General features: G+C 40.3%; 1 protein-coding gene across 2 annotated transcripts in view; it reads right to left on the reverse strand.

Moving 5' to 3' along the window:
- LOC126299334 (uncharacterized) overlaps positions 1 to 21,641 on the reverse strand; it is an 864,357-nt gene that overhangs the window by 797,488 nt on the left and 45,228 nt on the right. For both annotated transcript variants that reach the window (XM_049991164.1, XM_049991163.1), the window contains exon 2: positions 3,258 to 3,344. In XM_049991164.1, the coding sequence (XP_049847121.1) occupies positions 3,258 to 3,344 (87 nt within the window). The remainder of the gene's footprint in view (positions 1 to 3,257; positions 3,345 to 21,641) is intronic.

The following is a 21,641-nucleotide window of genomic DNA, read 5'->3' on the forward strand; positions in this document are numbered from 1 at the left end:
CTAATGTCAACCAATATGATATATGTGAGACTGTAGAGGTAGTAGCAATGTTGACAGTCCTATACATCCTCTATACATACTATAAAAGTAACCAATACAAACCAAACACACTGCAAAAATAAATGTGTATGTTCCCTCTTAGGAATAAGAGGGGCACAGGGGAACTTAAACTCAACTTGAACACATTTTAGGAAAGAACAACACTGGAACACCTCTAAACTCCTGAATACCTTGATAGCACTTTGTATTATGCAGCATTGTTTGAACACCGCTCTTCAATTGAGTGCCAGTAATAACGAGCACTGTGGACAGTGTTGTTATTTGGGAATAACACTGATGGGGAGACAGACTAGGTGGAGAACTGCCACAAGGGATACACACAAAACTGAAACAAAACATGCATCAAAATAAAAGTAATTGACTGATTAGTACAAAATCAGTAAAGATGTAGTGACATGGTGTTGTATCAGTGCCAACTGTTCTCATATGTTGAACCTGCAAGTCAGCTAGCTTTCCCCTTCCTGTCAAAATGTAGACCACGTCTCATAAAATCCCTCTTGCTAATTGCACTGACAGACACTAAATCAGTTCGGTCCACTACCTGATATATGGAGTTGATCAATTACATTGATCAGATTCAGAGTCATTCAACTGATGCTGGTTGTAATGCCTAAAACAGGAACAAACTTAATAATTGTATTGCTTCTTGCCAAAATTATCTTTGAAATTTCTGCATTTGTCAGTACTGCTTCCTCCATCACATGCTATCACAACATAACTTTCAGGAAGTCCTCACACAAAGATGGTAGGTTCTCAACCACTTGGCAAAATCGCAGAAGTCATTTGTGATCTGATACTAGTTACCTAATTCTTCCTTCAACAGCTAGCCTACACCTCATTCAGAACTGTCTCTTAACATCCTGGGCTTTCTTCCTCTTTGGTGCTTTCTCTGAAACAGTTCGTGTCCTATTGGTATCTAGTTGAGCCTTGGATACACCTGAGACACTTCCATATCTCACTAGCAAAACTGTATTTTGTGTCACTGACAAAACTGAGATATTGCTCTTTTCCTGTAGCCCTGTTATGTGCAACCAGTTCTGACTTTTCTCTACCACTGTCTCTCATCTTAATCTTTCTTATTTGTTTATTTCTCTGCATCACGGACAGGTAATATAATACCAAAAGGAGAGTCACTTAGTTGACAATTTCCCATGTCACTATATTCTCAATACTTAAACCATCTATCACAACCAAGTTTAGTGCGAGGGTGCCAGAAAGAGTCCAAAAGGTAGAACATATGGAACACAGATACTTTAAGAACTTTTTCACTTGCTTTGTGCTATACTACAGCTCGGGTACATGGGTTAGAAACACAGTTTAATCATGCAGAATGCAATGGCATGGGAAATTGTGAATTAAGTGACACACTACATGAAATTATAGAGTCTCTGCATAAAACAATGAAATAGGTAAATATTAAGTAAAAATTAGTTACGTTATGGCTGAGATGGACATTGTAAGGTAAAAAAAAAACTGGAAAATCAAGGGAGAGGCAACAGTTTAAAGTAGTAAAACACTACGCACATAATTGGACCCACAGAAACAGAACAATACCGGCCCATTTTGTCAGTGACACAAAAAAAAGAGTTTTGCTACTGAGATATTGAAGTGTCTCAGGTAGATGTACGAGTAGCCAAGGCTCAACTAGCTACCAGTGGGAGACCAACTGTTTCAGAGAAAGCACCAAAGATGAAGAAGCCCAAATACTTGGTATCTGTTATACAAGAGATGCAGGTTAGCTGTTATAGGAAGAATTAGGTAACTAAAACCAGGTAACAAACTTCTCCAAGGTACATTCGTGGGTTAGCAAGGTGGTATAGGACCTAGCATCTACGTGCAAGGACTTTTTAAGAGGAGGGTTATAATATGAGAATACATAGTGAAGGAAACAATAATAACATGCACAGAAGTGGCAAATATAGCTTCTGCAAAAACACTATACTTATTCAGTCTGTTACTGATTGAGGCATTATACCTGACCCCAGTTTAATAATTCTGAAGCAGTCCATTAACCACTTCTATCATGAATTGGATCAAACCACTTTAGTTCCTGTCAATGCCACTTAAAGCAGTTGTCTATAAGTCATAGCCTACATCTCAATATTAAAAGGGGGAAACTGGTTGGCTCAAGAAAAGAATTTTTAAAAGAGGACACAAACAACTTTCAATCATCAACTTATTAAATATCAGGTTCAGCCCATCGTAACAGTTGGCACAGCATCTTCATCTTCACTGATTTCATCCTCATCAATGCATTAATTTTATTTCAGTGTCACCGTCAGGTTGGCTTGTGGAGTACGGATGTAGATGTAGATGTAGATGTAGATGCATAGATGTTATGGCAGTGTAAGCCAGTGTCTTCCACCCATTCTGTTTCACCAGATATGTTATTCCTACATACTCAATGGGAGAACCTATAGTAAGAGTGTTCAGAAGTTTTATGAGCAAACATCAAAGACAGTGGAAGTCCGAGTTCAACCTAGGGGCATGGTCAGGGCAACTGCTCACAAAAAGTACGAAATCTGAGTTTGTGTCCTGACCTGACACAAATTTTTAAATGTCATGACATACTAATTACGAAATAATGAGTTTGATTGTGGTATCCAACCTGGTGATAACTTCTGATTATTACTGAATGTGCAACATTGCCTTTCCATTGTGGCACGCATGGCAACATAGTATTTCCTGTTTCTCTGAGAATGTCTGTCCTATTAATCACACTCTCAGGGCATTCTGTGAAAATTTGGCAGATTAAAAGGCAATGAGCTGATGTTTGTTTGTGACGTTGTGCAAACCATACCAGTCTACGCACTCAGATTTCAGTTATTTAAAGTACTGGAACTCTAAATGAGATGTTACACCACTGAGGCACAATCAAACAATCAAAAGTCCTGGATGGAATAACAACAATATCATGAAAAGCACAGATTGCTACTCTCTTGACACAGAGGTGGGGACAGGCACAGAGAAGTCCTCCTTTGGAGGGAGACGGGGAGGAGACAGGAGACGTGTGTGAATTAGTGTGTATGTTTAGTGGTCTTTTCACTGTACCTGTCTCTTACTCATTGCCTCCTATGTGTGTTGAGTAGCAATCTATTCTTTTCATATAATATTATCCCACTGATATGCACAGACTGTAACTGTCCACTTGAAAGTACTGATAATGAAAGTGATGGAAAAAGTAAATTTAGTCTTACCATGTGGTTCCTCTACATTTTCATCAGGGATGTGCTGAATGATGTAATCACCAAAAGAGCGTATCTCTTCAAGTACATTCAAGTCATCTGAAAATAATAGTAATATTACAATATAATAATAATAATAATAATAATAATAATAATAATAATAATAATAATAATGTATCTACAACTTGATTCATCGATAAATCTAGTTAGATGAGAAATTTTAAATAGGCAAAGAAAATTAGTTAACTTTCATTTTGCGGCAAAGCTCAATAAAAATGCGGTATTTACATCAGAAGGCAACAATATGGAATATTTATCTACAAATATTATCAATCAACTATCAAGTAACCATTCTAGGATACACCTTAAGTGATTTAAATAAACCACTGTAAACTTAAATCTGGGTGGTAATATGTTACGTTGAATCATATTCCACCCTAAGGTATTTACTATGTACACCATCCTTACTGCTTTTACTTAAAGACTAAATAAAATATTGACTTGAGATGCAATACTCCAAAGGATAATTTCTTACACTGCTCAAGAGTATGTGCTGCTGTGGTCTTCAGCCCTAAGTCTGGTTTGATGCAGCTCTCCATACTACTCTATCCTGTGCAAGCTTCTTCATCTCCCAGTACCTACTGCAGCCTACATTCTTCTGAATCTGCTTAGTGTATTCACCTCTTGGTCTACCTCTACGATTTTTACCCTCCACGCTGCCCTCCAATACTAAATTAGTGATCCCCTGATGCCTCAGAACATGTCTCACCAACCGGTCCCTTCTTCTTGTCAAGTTGTGGCACAAACTCCTCTTCTCCCCAATTCTATTCAATACCTCCTCATTAGTTATGTGGTCTACCCTCACTCAAGAGTGTATGAATCAAAAATATGCTAGTTTGTCAACTGTATGAGAACTACTTCTGAACAATAAAGAAAGGAAAAGTACTTTTAATTGGAAAACATAGTGAACTGATTTTATCAATCAGCTCATCCACATGCTGACTCCATTCTGACTCATTATCCATCTGCACACCATTATATATTATGCACAGGAGAATGGGTCAGTCCATGTAAAATGAACCTCTGGTCTACGTCTTGAAAATTTTTTGTACATTTACAGTAGTAATGGTTTGCATGAAAAATCCCAGGTTATAATTATTTTGGACTTTTCATTTTTTATTTATTATCTTTTTAAACTTTCAAAATTGGGTGTTTTTTGTTACATTTGGTAACCTTAAAACCACCCTACCTCAAAAACTATTTGACTTTGACCTAAAATTTGTACCATTTTATTTAGTTTTTTCTAAACTTTCAAAGGTATAAACTAAATTGACGCTATTCATAAAAATGCCGGCTTTTCCTAAACCAATATACTTTTAATTTTTGAAAATTTCTTTTTTAAAATTATGTCAGTTGTACTTTTTTTGTTAATGTGATCGCCAAATTTCAAAATGGTGTTCCAGTGGGAACATTTTAAAATAAATTTTATTTTACTGGAAAATCTCAGCAACTAGTGTGTATTCTATAGGACTTTGGACTTATTACTAAATTTTAATGCAAACAATAAACCTCAAAAACTAATAAGGCTCCCAAATCACTATTTTTCATTTAATGATGATCAATTTATTATGTTATTAGAACTATACACTTAAATTTAAATTTGGCTTTTTTATGTTGACTGTGAAAATATTTTAGCATGCACCACAAGAACAGATGCTCAAAAAATGTTATGAATAATTTACTTAATTATACCTTCATTTTAAAAATACATTAATATTAATCAATATTATTTATTCAACAATGGTGTATCTGTTATTATTTAACAATGTGTTACCTGAGTGCTTTGCAATGAGAAACATTTTAATCTTCAACAAGAAAGACATTATGGTGATACAGCAACAATCTTATTAGTGTCTAAGATTGTACAGACTGGTCAGAAACAGCCTGAAAAACTTTTAAGGGTATTGCAGGATAGGTTGTGCTAAGAATAACTGTCAAGAAAAAAATTTATTTGTTGTGCTGATTTAGCACTGAAGTTAACCAATTAAGCCATTGTGCATAATAATTCAAGAGGCCTGCCAGAGACAGTGTCACCAAACATGTTCATTTGGTTTCCTAAATCCACACAAGAGAGTGATATCAAAATTGGACATGGGATGGCAGTAAGGATCAAACCCAGGCCAAAGGCTGAGCAGTCTTGTGCACTACTATCTATGCTATAAGAACAACTACTGAAACTATTTCTATACAGCAGGCTGCTTGAATTTGCGAGTGCAGTGCCCTGATTGGCTAACTACAATGTTAAACAACTTGGGAATGGCACAACGTATTGAATTTTTTTCTTAACAACCTCCCCTGCAACACCCTTACAAGCTTTCTGACCACCCTGTATATTGCAGTTTTCTTTTAAAAGGCATAACCTGATTTTTCCAAGCAGTTTTTGTTATGGAAAAGAAAGAGCTGGCCCACAAGGATGCATAAATAAAAGGTTTACTTCTCCTCTTCAATTTCTTGATAGCACACACGTCATCTACCATTTGTTGTCATAGGCATAGGCAGCAAGTCCTGTAATGTGTACAAAAGCATGCCATCTGCACTGGACCCACTTGAATTTTATGAACAGCAAAATGTGTAAAAACAGAAACAATTTTTGCTTTATCTTTGGCTTTGCTAATAGGAATAAATGGTAGAGACTTCTAAGTGTTTGTGACTGCTTTGGCCTTATAAAATCTTCATGCCAAGTTCCTTTTTTATTCAGCATGTTTATCATTTGTCATGTAGGAAAAGTCACTGGCATGTGAGTTTTACTCCATTCGAACAATTAGCAGAAGAAAGTTAATATTTGATCAAGTTTGATTCCACAACTGATTAATATGAATGTTAAGAAAACCATCTCCATTTTTATTTTGGGTGCATTTATTAAGCCACTGGTTTCACTCTATAGGGAGTTTCTCAGGTAAAAAGTGGCAACAATGTTCAAGTTTCATCATTTAAAACGCTAATTATCCAACACAATGTTGAAAGGCACATGTTGGAATGTGACAAAAACAATATTCCACTTCGTTGGTTGTGCTTGGTACTTGTCGTATTCAAACATGTGCCTTTCAGTGTTTTAATGCACTGGATAAAACAGTAGACACTTCAGGTCTGTAGATAAAATAGTTACCGAGATAAAGTTCTAAAATGTGGCATAATGAGAGCGCATGGTTTAAAGGAGAGTGAATTAAATGTTTTCCATTAAATGGGTGGAGAAGTAGCAATATATGTAGACAGCAAAGTATGGGACTGCACTCCACAAAAAATCTCAAATCACACAGATTTTTGCTTTGACATAGCAGCAGTACAAATAAAGTTAATGGGTAAAGTAGCTTTCTGCAGCCTCCCCTGCCTGGCATAAACACCTCGTGTGGTTCACCTGTTCGATACATATAATTCCAATTACACAAGATTGTGAATCATCATATCACAGGGTATATGGCATACAGCAGATGGGTATATATAGAATCAACCATCTACCACAGGAGGCATTGTCATCTTGAATTTTGAACTATATGTAGCAAAAAGTCCTAAACCATGAGCACCCATTTTGCTTTGTCTAATAAGAAGCAGAAAGTGCATTTTTCAGAAGAAGGAGAATGAGAGACAGTTCACACACTAATTGCTTGTGATTTTGCCCGTTGTGCTGCACATATTGATGCATGGGAACAGGCAGCCCTTGATCAAACTTGCTTCAGTAGATGTATAAAAGACATATAAAAATTTTGTCACCTGTACTGGATGAATGCCAGATAAGTCATACACGGAGTAAATTTCACGAGAAATATTTTTCATAGATACTATAAGTCAGAACAAAGACATTAATTACAGCAAGGATTGCAGTTAATATTTAACTGAAGAATCCATAACAGTTGCTATCCTAAAGCATCACATGTATTGTTATCTGAATAGTATATGACTGAAAACTATAAATGTGCAAAGTCTCTTTGATACAGAAGAAACTGAAATGTAAAGTGTGTCTGAAATTGTAAATTATGAACTACTATAGCTCTCTCTTCAACATCTGAACAGTGAAGTCTCATGGTATATGAGTATGATGGAATAAAAGATATCAACACCTTATACAAGGAAAAATGTATGTATTTATTTTTTATACAACTCCTGTACAAGGTTAACATACATTTGGTACTTTGTGAACTGTGTGCTAAGGTATACCAAATGCTGCAACAGGGAGCTCATCTGCATGCTTACTCCTCGGTGCTGGTGTGGATACAGCAGAAACTCGAAATCTGGACACAGTTCACCATGTTGACTTTATTTCCACTCCAGCGTATCGGGATCTGCATCAGGGAGCTCGTTTCTGTGCTGATTTGAGAGAGAAGAATGGTTTAATGCTTATAATTGAGTGTGTAAGTCAGTTTCTTCTGCCTCAGAGTTAGTTTTTTTGTTTTGTTTTAAGGTGCAAGAACAACTAGGGCCATACATGCCCAAGTCGGAACTGTAGAAAGTGAAGACACAGAAAGGAGTTAAAAACGACTGCACATTAAACCCAATCGATGGAAAACAAGACAGCTAAAAACAGGGATGTGGATAAATGACTATAAAATACGCCATAAAAAAAATTGAGGTTCTGAACTAAAAATTAAATATCCTTAACCACATTGCTACAATGGATAAAAAGTAAAATTCAGTCATGAGCGTGCATGTTTATCGCTAAAACAATCCATATGGCGGACCGTCAAAGGTTGAGTGCAATGAGCACAAAGTGGTGGGGGAGCACCACTTGACAAACGGTGATGGCTAAACAGATGGTGCCCAATATGCAACTTAGCTAAAATGATCTCCTAATGGCAAGAGTGCCGAGAGGAGGTCTTCCGAGCAGGGTGGGAGAGGCTTAATAGCCCAAAGCTCGTTCTCGTGAAGGGAGGTCCAGTGGCGATGGCAAAGTGACACCATCTCCTGACAGACAGCAACACAGAAATCATTACAGGGAACGAAAGAATTAGTGGGCCAGGGTACCAGGACTGCAGCCTCGGCAGCAGCATCAGTGGCCTCGTTTCCTGTCAAATCAATGTGACGAGGAACCCACATAAATGTCACAGTGGCTCCATCAAGAGTGAGCAGCAAGTGACAGCTTTTCTGGACCCGTTCCATTAAGGGATGGATGGTGTACAGCACACAGAGGCTTTGAAGGGCACTGAGAGTTGGAGTAGGTTACGCAATCGAAAAACCTTTGTCACCAGATTACCGTGTAGCCCGATACAGGGAGAAGAGCTCTGCTGTAAATACTGAGCACTGTTGTGGTAGATGATACCAAAAAATGTCTGCCAATGACAAAGGAACACCACAGTCAGTCCGAGATCCACACAAAGATACTATTGCAAAGTTCTGTGTGAAGGTTGTGAAACTGCAGGTGGTAGAGTGAGGCCGGAGTAGTGTCCTACAGAAGCGAACGAAGGCCAAGGTGAACACGGGCTACCACATTAAGCCAAGGTGGTGAAGGGTTAACACCCACTGGGGAAATGGCAGGTAGTGAGAAAGTTGAGCTGCCAGAGCAAGAGCCCAAAGTGAACTCCACGAGGTAACAGAGAACAGGGACGTGATCATAGGTGCCTGTGAGTGATAGATCTCTTATGACACTCCCTGATAATGACCAACCTATGACTATGGACTTGGAGGCCCAAGTAGTAAGTCCACTTGATGGCTAGTAAGCCTGAACTCTGAGGACGAGAAGTGAGGGGTGGACGACTGCAATGTCATGGGAATTGGAACAATTATTTTGGCCTGCACCCACGTTACTCGGTCAGCCATCTTCGATCCTAACATCGAAGATATCACGGGTTCTAAACTTAGAACTGTGCAGGTTAGTATCTGTAGAGTGGTCTCTCAGAAATACATTCAGCCTGTTCAGTGGTTTACTGTGTTGGAATGTCACAGGTGGGTAACATGCTAGAAATTTATAGCAGAGACTTCTTCTGAAGTTTTCTGATAAATCTGACATATTTCAGACGAAGTCTGGACTGCGGAATTTATACGAAGCAGGAAATGGATCAGTGGAGACTGCACAACACCTGACCTAATAAATGTTACAGCATAGAACACTGTATCAAAATGCCTCCAAACTGTGCCAAAATGTCAGACAGAGTACACCCCAACTGTAGCAAAATGCTTCTCACACTACAGCTCCCAGCTCCAGCACTACCACCACCACCACCCACAAAGCACTCTCCCCAACACACGAGCATTTCATACTTTTCAGTGCTAGTTGGGGGTCTGCGAGTTCCACCTGTGCAATGAAGTCTTATAATAGGGTTGTAAAGTTTACCACTGTATTCTTGATGACCAATAAGCCTGGACACTATGGGTGAAGGGCAGACAGAATGCTGTAAACGTTAGACATCTTATGTACAATGTAAACCACTGATAAATTAAATGAAGAATCATTTATGCATGCAGGGTACTACTACTACAACCATTAGTACAGTACTGTGCGAACTGAGACAAAGTGACCCACGAGTCTGTATGAACTATTATAGCACACTTTCCTGCTATGTAAGCTCTATGAATACATTTCTCTAACCATTTGCTTGACAGTTATTTGTGTGTGTGTGTGTGTGTGTGTGTGTGTGTGTGTGTGATGAACTAGCGTTCTGTTCATGGCATTAAGGTGGTGTACTGTTTAAGTTTGGACATAAATTGCTAAGATTTCCAGATAATTGAAAGGCATATCATAATGTACGTAAGAGATGTAGTAAGACCAAACATGTGAGATTGAGTGAAATATAGCGTTTTACAGTGTTCTTGGGCTTCGCATCTGCCCCCATAGCTGCATGGTCAGTGCAGTGGAATGGCAAATAAGAGGTCCGGATCCGATTCCCTGCTGAGTTGGACATTTTCCATGCTGAAGGACTGGGTGTTTCGTCTTCATCATCATTTTATCCTCATCAATACGCAAGTCATCAAAGTGGCTTTAACTAAAGAGCCTTGCACTAGTAGACCAGTCTACCTGACGAGAGGCCTAGCCACACTCACATTTAGTTTTTTTTCATTGGCTTCATAAAGTATGCGAGAAGTAGATGGATGACTTACATTTGTTGAAAACATTAACAGCCCATTTACAAATAGCTTCAGCATTTGTCATAAATGTGTGTGTGGAAATCTCAGTTTTCTAATTGTCAGTACCGAATTTGTCAAAGCGAAATTCTGTGTTGTTGGTACAATAATGGTTTTAAAAGCTCAAGACTACATCCGGAAGGGGCTTCTCACTTTTTTAGCTGGAAACTTCGATACATCATTCATTCATTTCACCATAAAATTGACGTAACAATTAAATGACTTGGTATATGTGTGTTACCTGCCACCATTTAGAAAGCCTATGGAGACATCTTATGTTACGTTATGGCAAGAACAGTTCTCGTGTGATTTTCTGGCGTGCTGACGTCAGTGATGACGTCATCAATTACCCACGGGATTTCCCCACATCCTACCCCTCCTGACAAAGGCCAATCCTCTATGAATAAAAGAGCAGGATTTTTTTTTAAAAAAGGAAACAGCCCAAATGCGCTGTTCTGTTGCCAACAAAAGAAGCGTTGTTGTCCTAAGTATAAATTGGTGGGAAATTCAAAATGGTGCATTGACATGCTCGCTGACTTGGAATACTGGGACAGCCTCAATGACGTCTGAAACCGCGACATGGAAGTGTGCACCAGCAGAACTGACATCAGAAACCAAAGAGTCTGACGTGGAATGCAAGATGGCGATTGAATATGGTGACTGGAGCGTACTGGCACAACATTATGTTATCACAATTGAGCTCAGACCTGTCGGACTATTTTATGACAGTGTGGAAGTCTAGCATACTGGTCCACACTTAAGATACTAATGGTGTGGCTCTATTATGGCGTCGGAACCCAAGATGGGTGAGCTGGATTACAAGACGGCGATCGAACATGGTGACCAGGGCATACTCGGATAGGCTCTCTGTCGTCAGAATCTGAGTTATGGAATACTGGCACTATGGCGTCAGAGACAAAAGATGTTTGTGTAGGGCCAGGCTTATCTGCTGACCTGCTCAACATGTTTCCACTAGCTGCTATTCGCTCAGAGGCGTATAGTCACTGTTTCTCCTAATTATAAGCTTGAGTCTCTACACCTGCATCTTTCTTTAAGCAAACACCAGGAGGGCCAAACCTTCCAGACACTACTCGCTTCGACTTATTCCCCATACGTTAAAGGCCAAACTGTACACCATTTAGTAGGAACACTTGAGTCTATATTTAAGCAAGTAACTCTTCAGGGATAGCTCCCTTTCCTTGGTTAAGAAGTCAACCTCAACCCCGTCTGCGATATACCTGGCATGAGGCAAGTCGCCCTGGAGTCGTGCTGCCATACACCAATGACAGCACCATTCAGAGAGCAACCACACACATACTACCAATTCAATAACTTAACGTGAAATAGACTATAGAAGTTCTGATTCCTAATACGAGTATGATGTTTGATAACACTGCAGCTGCATTTCTCGTGATGACATGTCAGGAAACACGAAAAATACAGAAACCATAGCTGTACTTTAAGCTGAATGACAGGAAGTCAAAATGCACATACGCTGAAATAATGTATAGCCCACTTACGCATACATTCTGCACGTAAATTAAAAAATCTAGAGATGCACATCTGTCGGCCTTGTGGTGGACACTTGTGCAGCGGTCCTGAAACCTAAAACAATAATTTGAGGTACAATGCTTGTAAAATTCATGACAAAAAATATTGGGGGGGGGGGGGGGGATGAACTTTGACTATTTACCAAAACGAACGTAACCAGCCATCACACAACAGTCAAACATGCGAACTTATATGCACTACAGCAGCCGCCACGAAAATAGGCACCTCAAGATCATCTCGCCAACTTATGCATTGCCAGCCAGTTGTAATTTCTAATGCTAGTAAAACTGCAGAAAAAACATTAGTACCTCTATTTTTAATATAGAATATGATGGTGTTCTTGTCAAACGAAAATTCTTTCCGGCTGTTATGAAAAAAATTAAAAACTAACAATACATGAAATTTTGAACAAAAATAAGTTTTTACTTCAACCTGTTGATAAAACATTACCGCTAGCATATTTGTACCGAAAGAGTACATGAAAATTGTAAAAGTTGATTGTTGCATGTGACATATTTTATCAGAAAAGGATAAAAGTATTCCGCAATAAAAGTATACTACGCTAAGATATGTGAGATTGTTCCGTCTGTGTAATGAAAACTGTCACCGCTGATAAATGTGTGTTCTGTTGGACCTTGAAAAAACTTCCAGCCAGAAAGTTGCTAAGAGCACTATACAATTAATCATTATTGTACCGTGTCAATTTGAGCGCATTTTATTTGCGAAAGACTCCGCACGCTACAGCGCGAAGAACCAGTGTGCCGCAGCAAGTATTTTTTTGTTCCCACGACTCGCCTTATGAAGTCCGAGAATATTACCTGTATCTCCAAAAGTTTCTTTTCGCACCTTTTACTCACCCTTCATCGCTGCACCCATCTCCCACAACGCCGATATACGCTATACCAAAGTACCTGTAGGTAGTTTGAGGCCACTACTTCAGTTGAAGTCGAGAAGAACAGGTTTTGTGAAACGCAAATTTTATCTAACAAGGGAACCTCCCCATCGCACCCTCCTCAGATTTAGTTATAAGTTGGCACAAAGGATAGGCCTTGAAAAACTGAACACATATCAATCGAGAAAACAGGAAGAAGTTGTGTGGAACTATGAAAAAAATAAGCAAACTATACAAACTGAGTAGTCCATGTACAAGATAGGCAACATCAAAGGTAATGTGAGCTCAGGAGCGTCGTGGTCTCGTGGTTATCGTGAGCGGCTGCGGAACGAGTGGTCCTTGGTTCAAGTTTTCCCTCATGTTAAAAGTTTACGTTCTTTATTTTCGCAAAGTTATGATCTGTCAGTTCGTTCGTTGACGTCTCTGTTCACTGTCATAAGTTTAGTGTAAGTGTTTTGCGACCGCACGGCAAAACCGTGCGATTAGTAGACGAAAGGACGTGCCTCTCCAATGGGAACCGAAAACATTTGATCGCAAGGTCATAGGTCAACCGATTCCTCCACAGGAAAACACGTCTGATATATTCTATACGACACTGGTGACGGCATGTGCGTCACATCACAGGAATATGTTGTCGACCCACCTAACTTGTACACTTGGCTAAAGGGTAAAAAGATTCTTCTACCTTGTCCGATTTAGGTTTTCTTGTGGATGTGTAATCACTCCCAAAAAGTGATGATAGGAGTTTGTCACATAAACTGCAATAAATGATTGCAACAGTTTCACAGTCGCACAGTTTTCCCTGTGCTCTGTCAAAACATATGTTTTTAACGTTTTCAAATTTTTCCGTGTGTAGACCGTCAAATCCTGCACATGTCCAAGCAAATCTGAACATGTCCTGGAATTTTGGTGAGCGAAGTTGATTATGTGTGAGTGCCTGAACTTTGATAATTGTCTGAAAATAAAAAATTAAACTTTTCACTCGAGGGAAGATTTGAACCAAGGATCTCTCGTTCCGCAGCTGAATATTTACATATGTTCATACGTATAGCATTAAGAGATCTTACAATGTCGTAAAAGAAAAAGCATCGGAATCTCGTAAACAATAATAAAATGCTTAATTCGGCTTAAAGTGCACATTCGTATGTCCAGATTCACACTGAACTACCTGGCACTCAGCTTTTCTGTGCTGTTTTCAGGATGTCAATTTTCTTGCAGTACCAGAGCTGTACTATCTCATGTTTGGTTCTTCATTATGGTGTAATGCCATACGCGCCAGAAAATGAAAATGAGCACTTGAAATTCAACGAACAGTTGAAACTAGCCAATAGTGTGGAATGAAACACTTCGTTTCAAATAAATAGACTGCCTCGGCCGAAAACATTAACAGAAGCAAATTTCTCTAGCAAATCGACAAAAGCAACTTCATAAGTCTGCAAGATAATTAATGGTTGATAAGAATTTGTCCATTTTATTTAGACTGTTGAGCTCCGTGGCCGTGGATAATGATATTTCACTGAAAAAAATACGGCAACCAGCCACTTTTTAATGCGTTTTTATTTACGCCAATATGCATTTCGGGCTTGCACCCATCTTCAGCTGGCAAATTACATGGAGCTTCAGTTACTACAGTAATAAATCTCCAAACTGCTGTCGAGATTGTACTACTGTAGTAACTGAAGATCCATGTAATTTGCCAGCTGAAGATGGGTGCAAACCCGAAATGCATATTGACGTAAATAAAAACGCATTAAAAAGTGGCTGGTTGCCGTATTTTTTCAGTGAAATATAATTAATGGTTGATCGATAATAACGTGGGAAGAATATAAAATCAGAAAACAAACTACTAACTTATTTTAGCCGTTGATTATGGGGATGTATATTAATTCACTTGATGGCTCCTGGTCACAGAAATCTATTTTTCATTTGTCGTGGGAGCTGTAAACGAAGAGAGAACGGCAATATCGCGAAGATATACATGGGTCACGTGGAGAATGATCGCCCACTACAATTCAGACTGTCCTGCGCATGCGCGAATCTGGCAGCTTGGGCGCGCCAGAAAAATTTTTCCGGGTACCATCTGGCTACTTGCCACTACTGCTGAACAGCCACACTTCAAGTAGCCCGAAGTGGGAAAAGCACTGCTCATACGCGAATTCAGCTCTGCGCGTGCACATGAGCCCGTTGGCAACTGCGCAAACGAACCTAAGAATATGAACGCTACACCCCGAGAGCGCTATCAGAGATCTAACTGGGTATCGCGCAGCTATGTCCAGCATAGGAGAAACCGGCACGAAGCGACACGTCACCATAAACACGTGCGAGGCCGACGAAACACGTGATTCCCGGCGCTCAGCTGCAGTACCACCTGGACCGTTGACACTTCACAAATCGCGTCCCAACCACATCAGACTGCGGTAACAATATAGAACAGTGCCCCAATTCACTCCAGTTAGGAAGACATCGAAAGAATCATAATAGTCACTTACGAGAGTAATTGCCTTTACCCTTCTTATCTGCGGCATTTAAATACAAAAAACGGTTGCCAGTATCAGACGCTAGGCCGCATAATGTCCTCTCGAAATGGTGTAAAGACTAGAGGTCAATAAAACCCGGACTCATCTGTGTAACGGACGAACATGATGCTACTGGCATAGCTGTGAATCACGAGGTAGGGCATGGAGTGAGGCTGGTTGGTGCCCTTCGAAGTTTGTGCTGCCGGGAGACCGCGCGCGTGCTTCTTACGCAACTTCCAGTCAGCAGCAGTTTAAGATATACTCCATATGCGCTGCATAAGGACTTGCAGAGTATAATGGCATCAGACGTTCCCACAGGATTTATAAGTCGGACGACGAAATACCGAGAGCTAAGTGGTATCGTTTTTACATACCGGGTGATCAAAAAGTCAGTATAAATTTGAAAACTGAATAAATCACAGAATAATGTAGATAGAGAGCTACAAATTGACACACGTGCTTGGAATGACATGAGATTTTATTAGAACAAAAAGAAATACAAAAGTTAAAAAATAGTTCGACAGATGGCGCTTCATCTGATCAGAATAGCAATAATTAGCATAACAAAGTAAGACAAAGCAAAGATGATGTTCTTTACAGTAAATGCTCAATATGTCCACCATCATTCCTCAACAATAGCTGTAGTCGAAGAATAATGTTGTGAACAGCACTGTAAAGCATGTCCGGAGTTATGGTGAGGCATTGGCGTCGGATGTTGTCTTTCAGCATCCCTACAGAAGTCGGTCGATCACGATACACTTGCGACTTCAGGTAACCCCAAAGCCAATAATCGCACGGACTGAGGCCTGGGGACCTGGGAGGCCATGCATGACGAAGGTGGCGGCTGAGCACACGATCACCACCACCAAACGACGCTCGCAAGAGATCTTTCTCACGTCTAGCAATACTTTGTGGGTTTTTTGTTTTGTTTTTTGTTGTAATAAAAACCCATGTCATTACTAGCATGTGTGTCAATTTTTGCCTCTCTATCTACATTATTCCGTGGTTTATTAAGTTTTCAAATTTATACTGACTTTTCTGAATTTTCACGTCAGTTTCACAACACTGAATTTTGCTGTGTTTATCCGCCTCTTTTCAGTGTCTCCGTTCTGTGTTACGTGGATTTAACAAGCTCTTGATAGGATGAAAGGGAAGGAATACAAGTAGTAGTTTGTATATCAGACATCTCCACTGGATTTCTAAGTCGGATGTCGAAATATCGAGTGCAAAGCGGTATCGTTCCTACATAAATCACGAAACAGACGAGATTTACTGTCAGACCTGACTATGACAGTGAGAGAGGCAGCGTCAATGTTGCAAACCATTTCTCTTACGTAGGGTTGACAATGTAGTTACAGAGCTCCAAACAAAATGGCAAACTTTTTAAGAGGCTGAAGCTACTACCTTGTACATCAAATACAACATCGATTCTGTTTGACACAAGCCATTTATACGTTCCTGGAGGCGTTTATGAAATTCAGGTCATATTACCGTTCGGAATTAATAGTATGTTCATACCCAAGATTACTAAGTAGGTTGGGCCAATGCGTTCGGCAACGATCAGGCACCTTCGTGTGACGCCACTGTCGTGAAACTTTAGCTGCGCAAGACGTATTCTCACCTTGTTCGTATGGCACTATTCCGCTCAAACCAACATTTAATTTACGAACATATAACGGTTCGATAGAATCTTACCTGTACAGCGACTTAATGCTACCAGTTACTGCGATTATGAAACTCTTATATTTTCTTTCTGTTATTGGCAAAAATAAGACTATAGATTTGTGGCTCCAGCTGAATTTATATTGCACTATTCAATTTTTTCTGATACATAACGCACAAACTGGTACCTTCCAGTCAGTTGTAAAATGTTATACAATTTTCAACAGCACTGGAAAAGCAACAATCACATGAGCTTAAATAGCGAGGTGACGCTTTAAGTCCAGTTACTTGACAAATTACTACACATGGTTATACAATGGCTAACGGCTTAATCACCTCACTATCAACAAGTTTAAGAATAATTTAAATTTGGTAATTTAAACACATTGATTCAGTGCATTTGCTGATGTGTTGAAGTGCCTTATCCGGGTGAAGGTTCTGGTTTTAGCATTCATTGTGATGATCTCTTGAGAAATAGTTGGAAACTCCCCAGTTAAAGAGTGTCTTCAGGTTTCTAATCACACTGGCGTCTTTACACAGATTGCTGCGCCGGCCGGTTCTAGGCTCTTCAGGCGACCGCTACTGTCGCAGGTTCGAATCCTGCCTCGGGCATGGATGTGTGTGATGTCCTTAGGTTAGTTTGGTTTAAGCAGTTCTAAGTTCTAGAGGACTGATGACCTCAGATGTTAGTCCTATAGTGCTCAGAGCCATTTGAATCACAGAGTGCTGCCATGACATTTTACAAAAAAATACCTCTAACTACTTAACAACTTCAAACCACTCCTCTGATGGGACAATTAAGCCACCATGAGACACCTTCTAAGTCCAGCCAGAACTTGTACGGTTTTTGACACTTCTATTATCTTGCCATTAGGCTTGCCAAGTGACTCCGGAGGCACATACGGAAGTAATATATTCAGCTATGTAGCAGAGACCTTCCAGAAAACACTCTGAATCCTGTATCAAAGGTGAAACAATTAAGTCATCCAGTGTAATATCCCTCATTTGTTGCTCGCCTTCCTGCAGTGGCAACAATTCCTCAACAGCCCACACCATACTTTAAACCTGGAAGTCAGATAGGTTGTATCAAGTGCAGCTGTGACTGGTGAACAACTGCATAAAAATGTCAGCAATACTTTTGTTCATAACTAAGATACGCAAACAGTTTTTGAATTCCACTGGTAAAGGATGTTCATAGGCCTTGCCAGTTGCTGTTATCTGGGAAAGTAGGTTTTCAAGGCAGTTTTGATTGAGCCTTGATGTTAATACATACTTCAAATTGTAAGCATTTTTCAAATCAGAAAAAACAACCCAGTAGTGACTGCATCCAGGTAAGTAATCCTTTTGGAAAGAAAGTAAAGTTTTATGACTTCCTACTCTCATTTTTTCACAGACTGAGTAGAATCTGCAAAGAACTTCCTCTTTTATCTCCATACACAATCCAAAAGCACTTTAAACTGATTGTTTGCCAACAGGTACTCTCGAATTCATAATATCAAAACTAGGGTGCAGGGAAACAGTAGCATAGCCATAGTCAATTTTTTTTTTTCATTCTTCATTACTAGATAGGCATTCTATTTGTAAAAAGGTGAATGGCCTTTCAGACCATGACGAACAAATTTTAACACTAAAAGGCTTTTGTACTCAAATCACACATATAATTACAAACTATGTAGGAAAGTTATTCCAACTGCAATAGAGAGTATTTTAAACCTTGTCAAGGAACAAGAGTGGCAGGATGTTTATAGTGCTGATAACATAGATGACAGGTATAATGCTTTCCTGCAGTTCTCCTGCTCTTAGATAATTGCTTTGCATTAGAATGTTCTAAACGGAGTACTAGCAGTAATAGGCAGCCTGGGTAGCTGACTAGTGGGATAAGGATATCATGTAGAACAAAATGGGAATTATATTAAAATGTCAAAAGTAGTCACAATCAAGCTACAGTAGCCCATTACAAACAGTACTGTAAGGTGCTCAAAAATGTTATTAGGAAGCAAAGAGTATGTGGTATGCAAATACACTCCTGGAAATTGAAATAAGAACACCGTGAATTCATTGTCCCAGGAAGGGAAAACTTTATTGACACATTCCTGGTGTCAGATACATCACATGATCACACTGACAGAACCACAGGCACATAGACACAGGCAACAGAGCATGCACAATGTCGGCACTAGTACAGTGTATATCCACCTTTCGCAGCAATGCAGGCTGCTATTCTCCCATGGAGACGATCGTAGAGATGATGGATGTAGTCCTGTGGAACGGCTTGCCATGCCATTTCCACCTGGCACCTCAGTTGGACCAGTGTTCGTGCTGGACGTGCAGACCGCGTGAGACGACGTTTCATGCAGTCCCAAACATGCTCAATAGGGGACAGATCAGGAGATCTTGCTGGCCAGGGTAGTTGACTTACACCTTCTAGAGCACGTTGGGTGGCACGGGATACATGCGGACGTGCATTGTCCTGTTGGAACAGCAAGTTCCCTTGCTGGTCTAGGAATGGTAGAAGGATGGGTTCAATGACGGTTTGGATGTACCGTGCACTATTCAGTGTCCCCTCGACGATCACCAGAGGTGTACGGCCAGTGTAGGAGATCGCTCCCCACACCATGATGCTGGGTGTTGGCCCTGTGTGCCTCGGTCGTATGCAGTCCTGATTGTGGCGTTCACCTGCACGGCGCCAAACACGCATACGACCATCATTGTCACCAACGCAGAAGCGACTCTTATTGCTGAAGACGACACGTCTCCATTCGTCCCTCCATTCACGCCTGTCGCGACACCACTGGAGGCGGGCTGCACGATGTTGGGGTGTGAGCGGAAGACGGCCTAACAGTGTGCGGGACCGTAGCCCAGCTTCATGGAGACGGTTGCAAATGGTCCTCGCCGATACCCCAGGAGCAACGTCTCCCTAATTTGCTGCGAAGTGGCAGTGCGGTCCCCTATGGCACTGCGTAGGATCCTACGGTCTTGGCGTGCATCCGTGCATCGCTGCGGTCCGGTCCCAGGTTGACAGGCACGTGCACCTTCCGCCGACCACTGGCAACAACATCGATGTACTGTGGAGACCTCACGCCCCACGTGTTGAGCAATTCGGCGGTACATCCACCCGGCCTCCCGCATGCCCACTATACGCCCTCGCTCAAAGTCCGTCAACTGCACATACGGTTCACGTCCACGCTGTCGCAGCATGCTACCAGTGTTAAAGACTGCGATGGAGGTCTGTATGCCACGGCAAACTGGCTGACACTGACGGCGGCGGTGCACAAATGCTGCGCAGCTAGCGCCATTCGACGGCCAACACCGCGGTTCCTGGTGTGTCCGCTGTGCCGTGCGTGTGATCATTGCTTGTACAGCCCTCTCGCAGTGTCCGGAGCAAGTATGGTGGGTCTCACACACCGGTGTCAATGTGTTCTTTTTTCCATTTCCAGGAGTGTAGAATAGCTAATTCACAGGATAAAATTAAAATCATATGGTCAGTTGTGAAGGAAGTGCCTGGTCAACAGCACAAAGTCGACGATATAAAGTCAATTCACAGTAAAAATATTTCTGTTATTGATAAAGAACATATATGTACAGTATTTAACAATCATTTCAGAGCATTGCTGGTGAATTAAATAAAAACTTAGTTTCTACAGAAAGTCATATATCTTTCTTGGCAAATACGTTTCTGACGTTGATGTCAAACACTCCTCTGTGGTACAGACAATGGGGAGACTGAGTCAATAATTAAATCACTGAACACTAGGGACTCTCATAGTTATGATGGAGTACCTAGCAGAATATTAAAGTACTATGCTGCACATATTAGTCCTGTATTTAGCCATATCTGTAATTTTTTCCTTTAGGAATAGTCAGTTTCCTGAATGATTAAAGTATTCAGTAGTAAAACTGCTTCATAAAAAGAGAAAAAGGGATAATGTAGATAATTTTAGACCTATGTCTCTGCCATCAGTATTTGCTAAAGTTATTGAAAATGCTGTGTATGTAAGGATAATTGATCATTTTATGTCACACGATTTGGTATCAAATGTATAGTTCGGCTTTAGAAGTCTTAATAACTGAAAATGCTACATTCTCTTTTCTCTGTGAGGTACTAGATGGGTTGAAAAAAGGGTTTTGAATGTTAGACATATTTTTTTATTTAACTAAGGTGTTTCATTGTGTTGATCTTGAAATACTGCTCCAGAAGTTGGACCATTACAGAATACGGGGAGTAGCTCATAATTGGTTCGCCTCTTACTTAGCAGACAAACAGCAAAAGGTCATTATTCACAATGTTAAGAATGGCTGGGGTATGGCCAAGTTGGGGAGGGGGGGGTTGTTCCAGGGATCAGTGTTGGGGACACTCCTGTTCCTTATTTATATAAATGATATACCCTCTAGCATTACAGCTAACTCTGAAATATTTCTGTTTTCTGATGACACTAGCTTGGTGGTAAAGGATGTTGGGAGCAAAATTGGCTCGGTTTCAAATAGTGCAGTTCATGACCTAAGTCCATAGCGTGTAGAAAATAAACTAACGCTAAATCACAGTACGACTCAGTTTCTACAGTTTCTAACACACAATTCAACAAAATCTGACGTTTTAATTTCACAGAATGGGCATATGATTAGTGAAACTGAACAGTTCGAATTTCTAGGTGTTCAGTTAGATAG

Source organism: Schistocerca gregaria, chromosome X (assembly GCF_023897955.1).
Source record: "Schistocerca gregaria isolate iqSchGreg1 chromosome X, iqSchGreg1.2, whole genome shotgun sequence".
NCBI classification, from domain to species: Eukaryota; Metazoa; Arthropoda; class Insecta; order Orthoptera; family Acrididae; genus Schistocerca; species Schistocerca gregaria.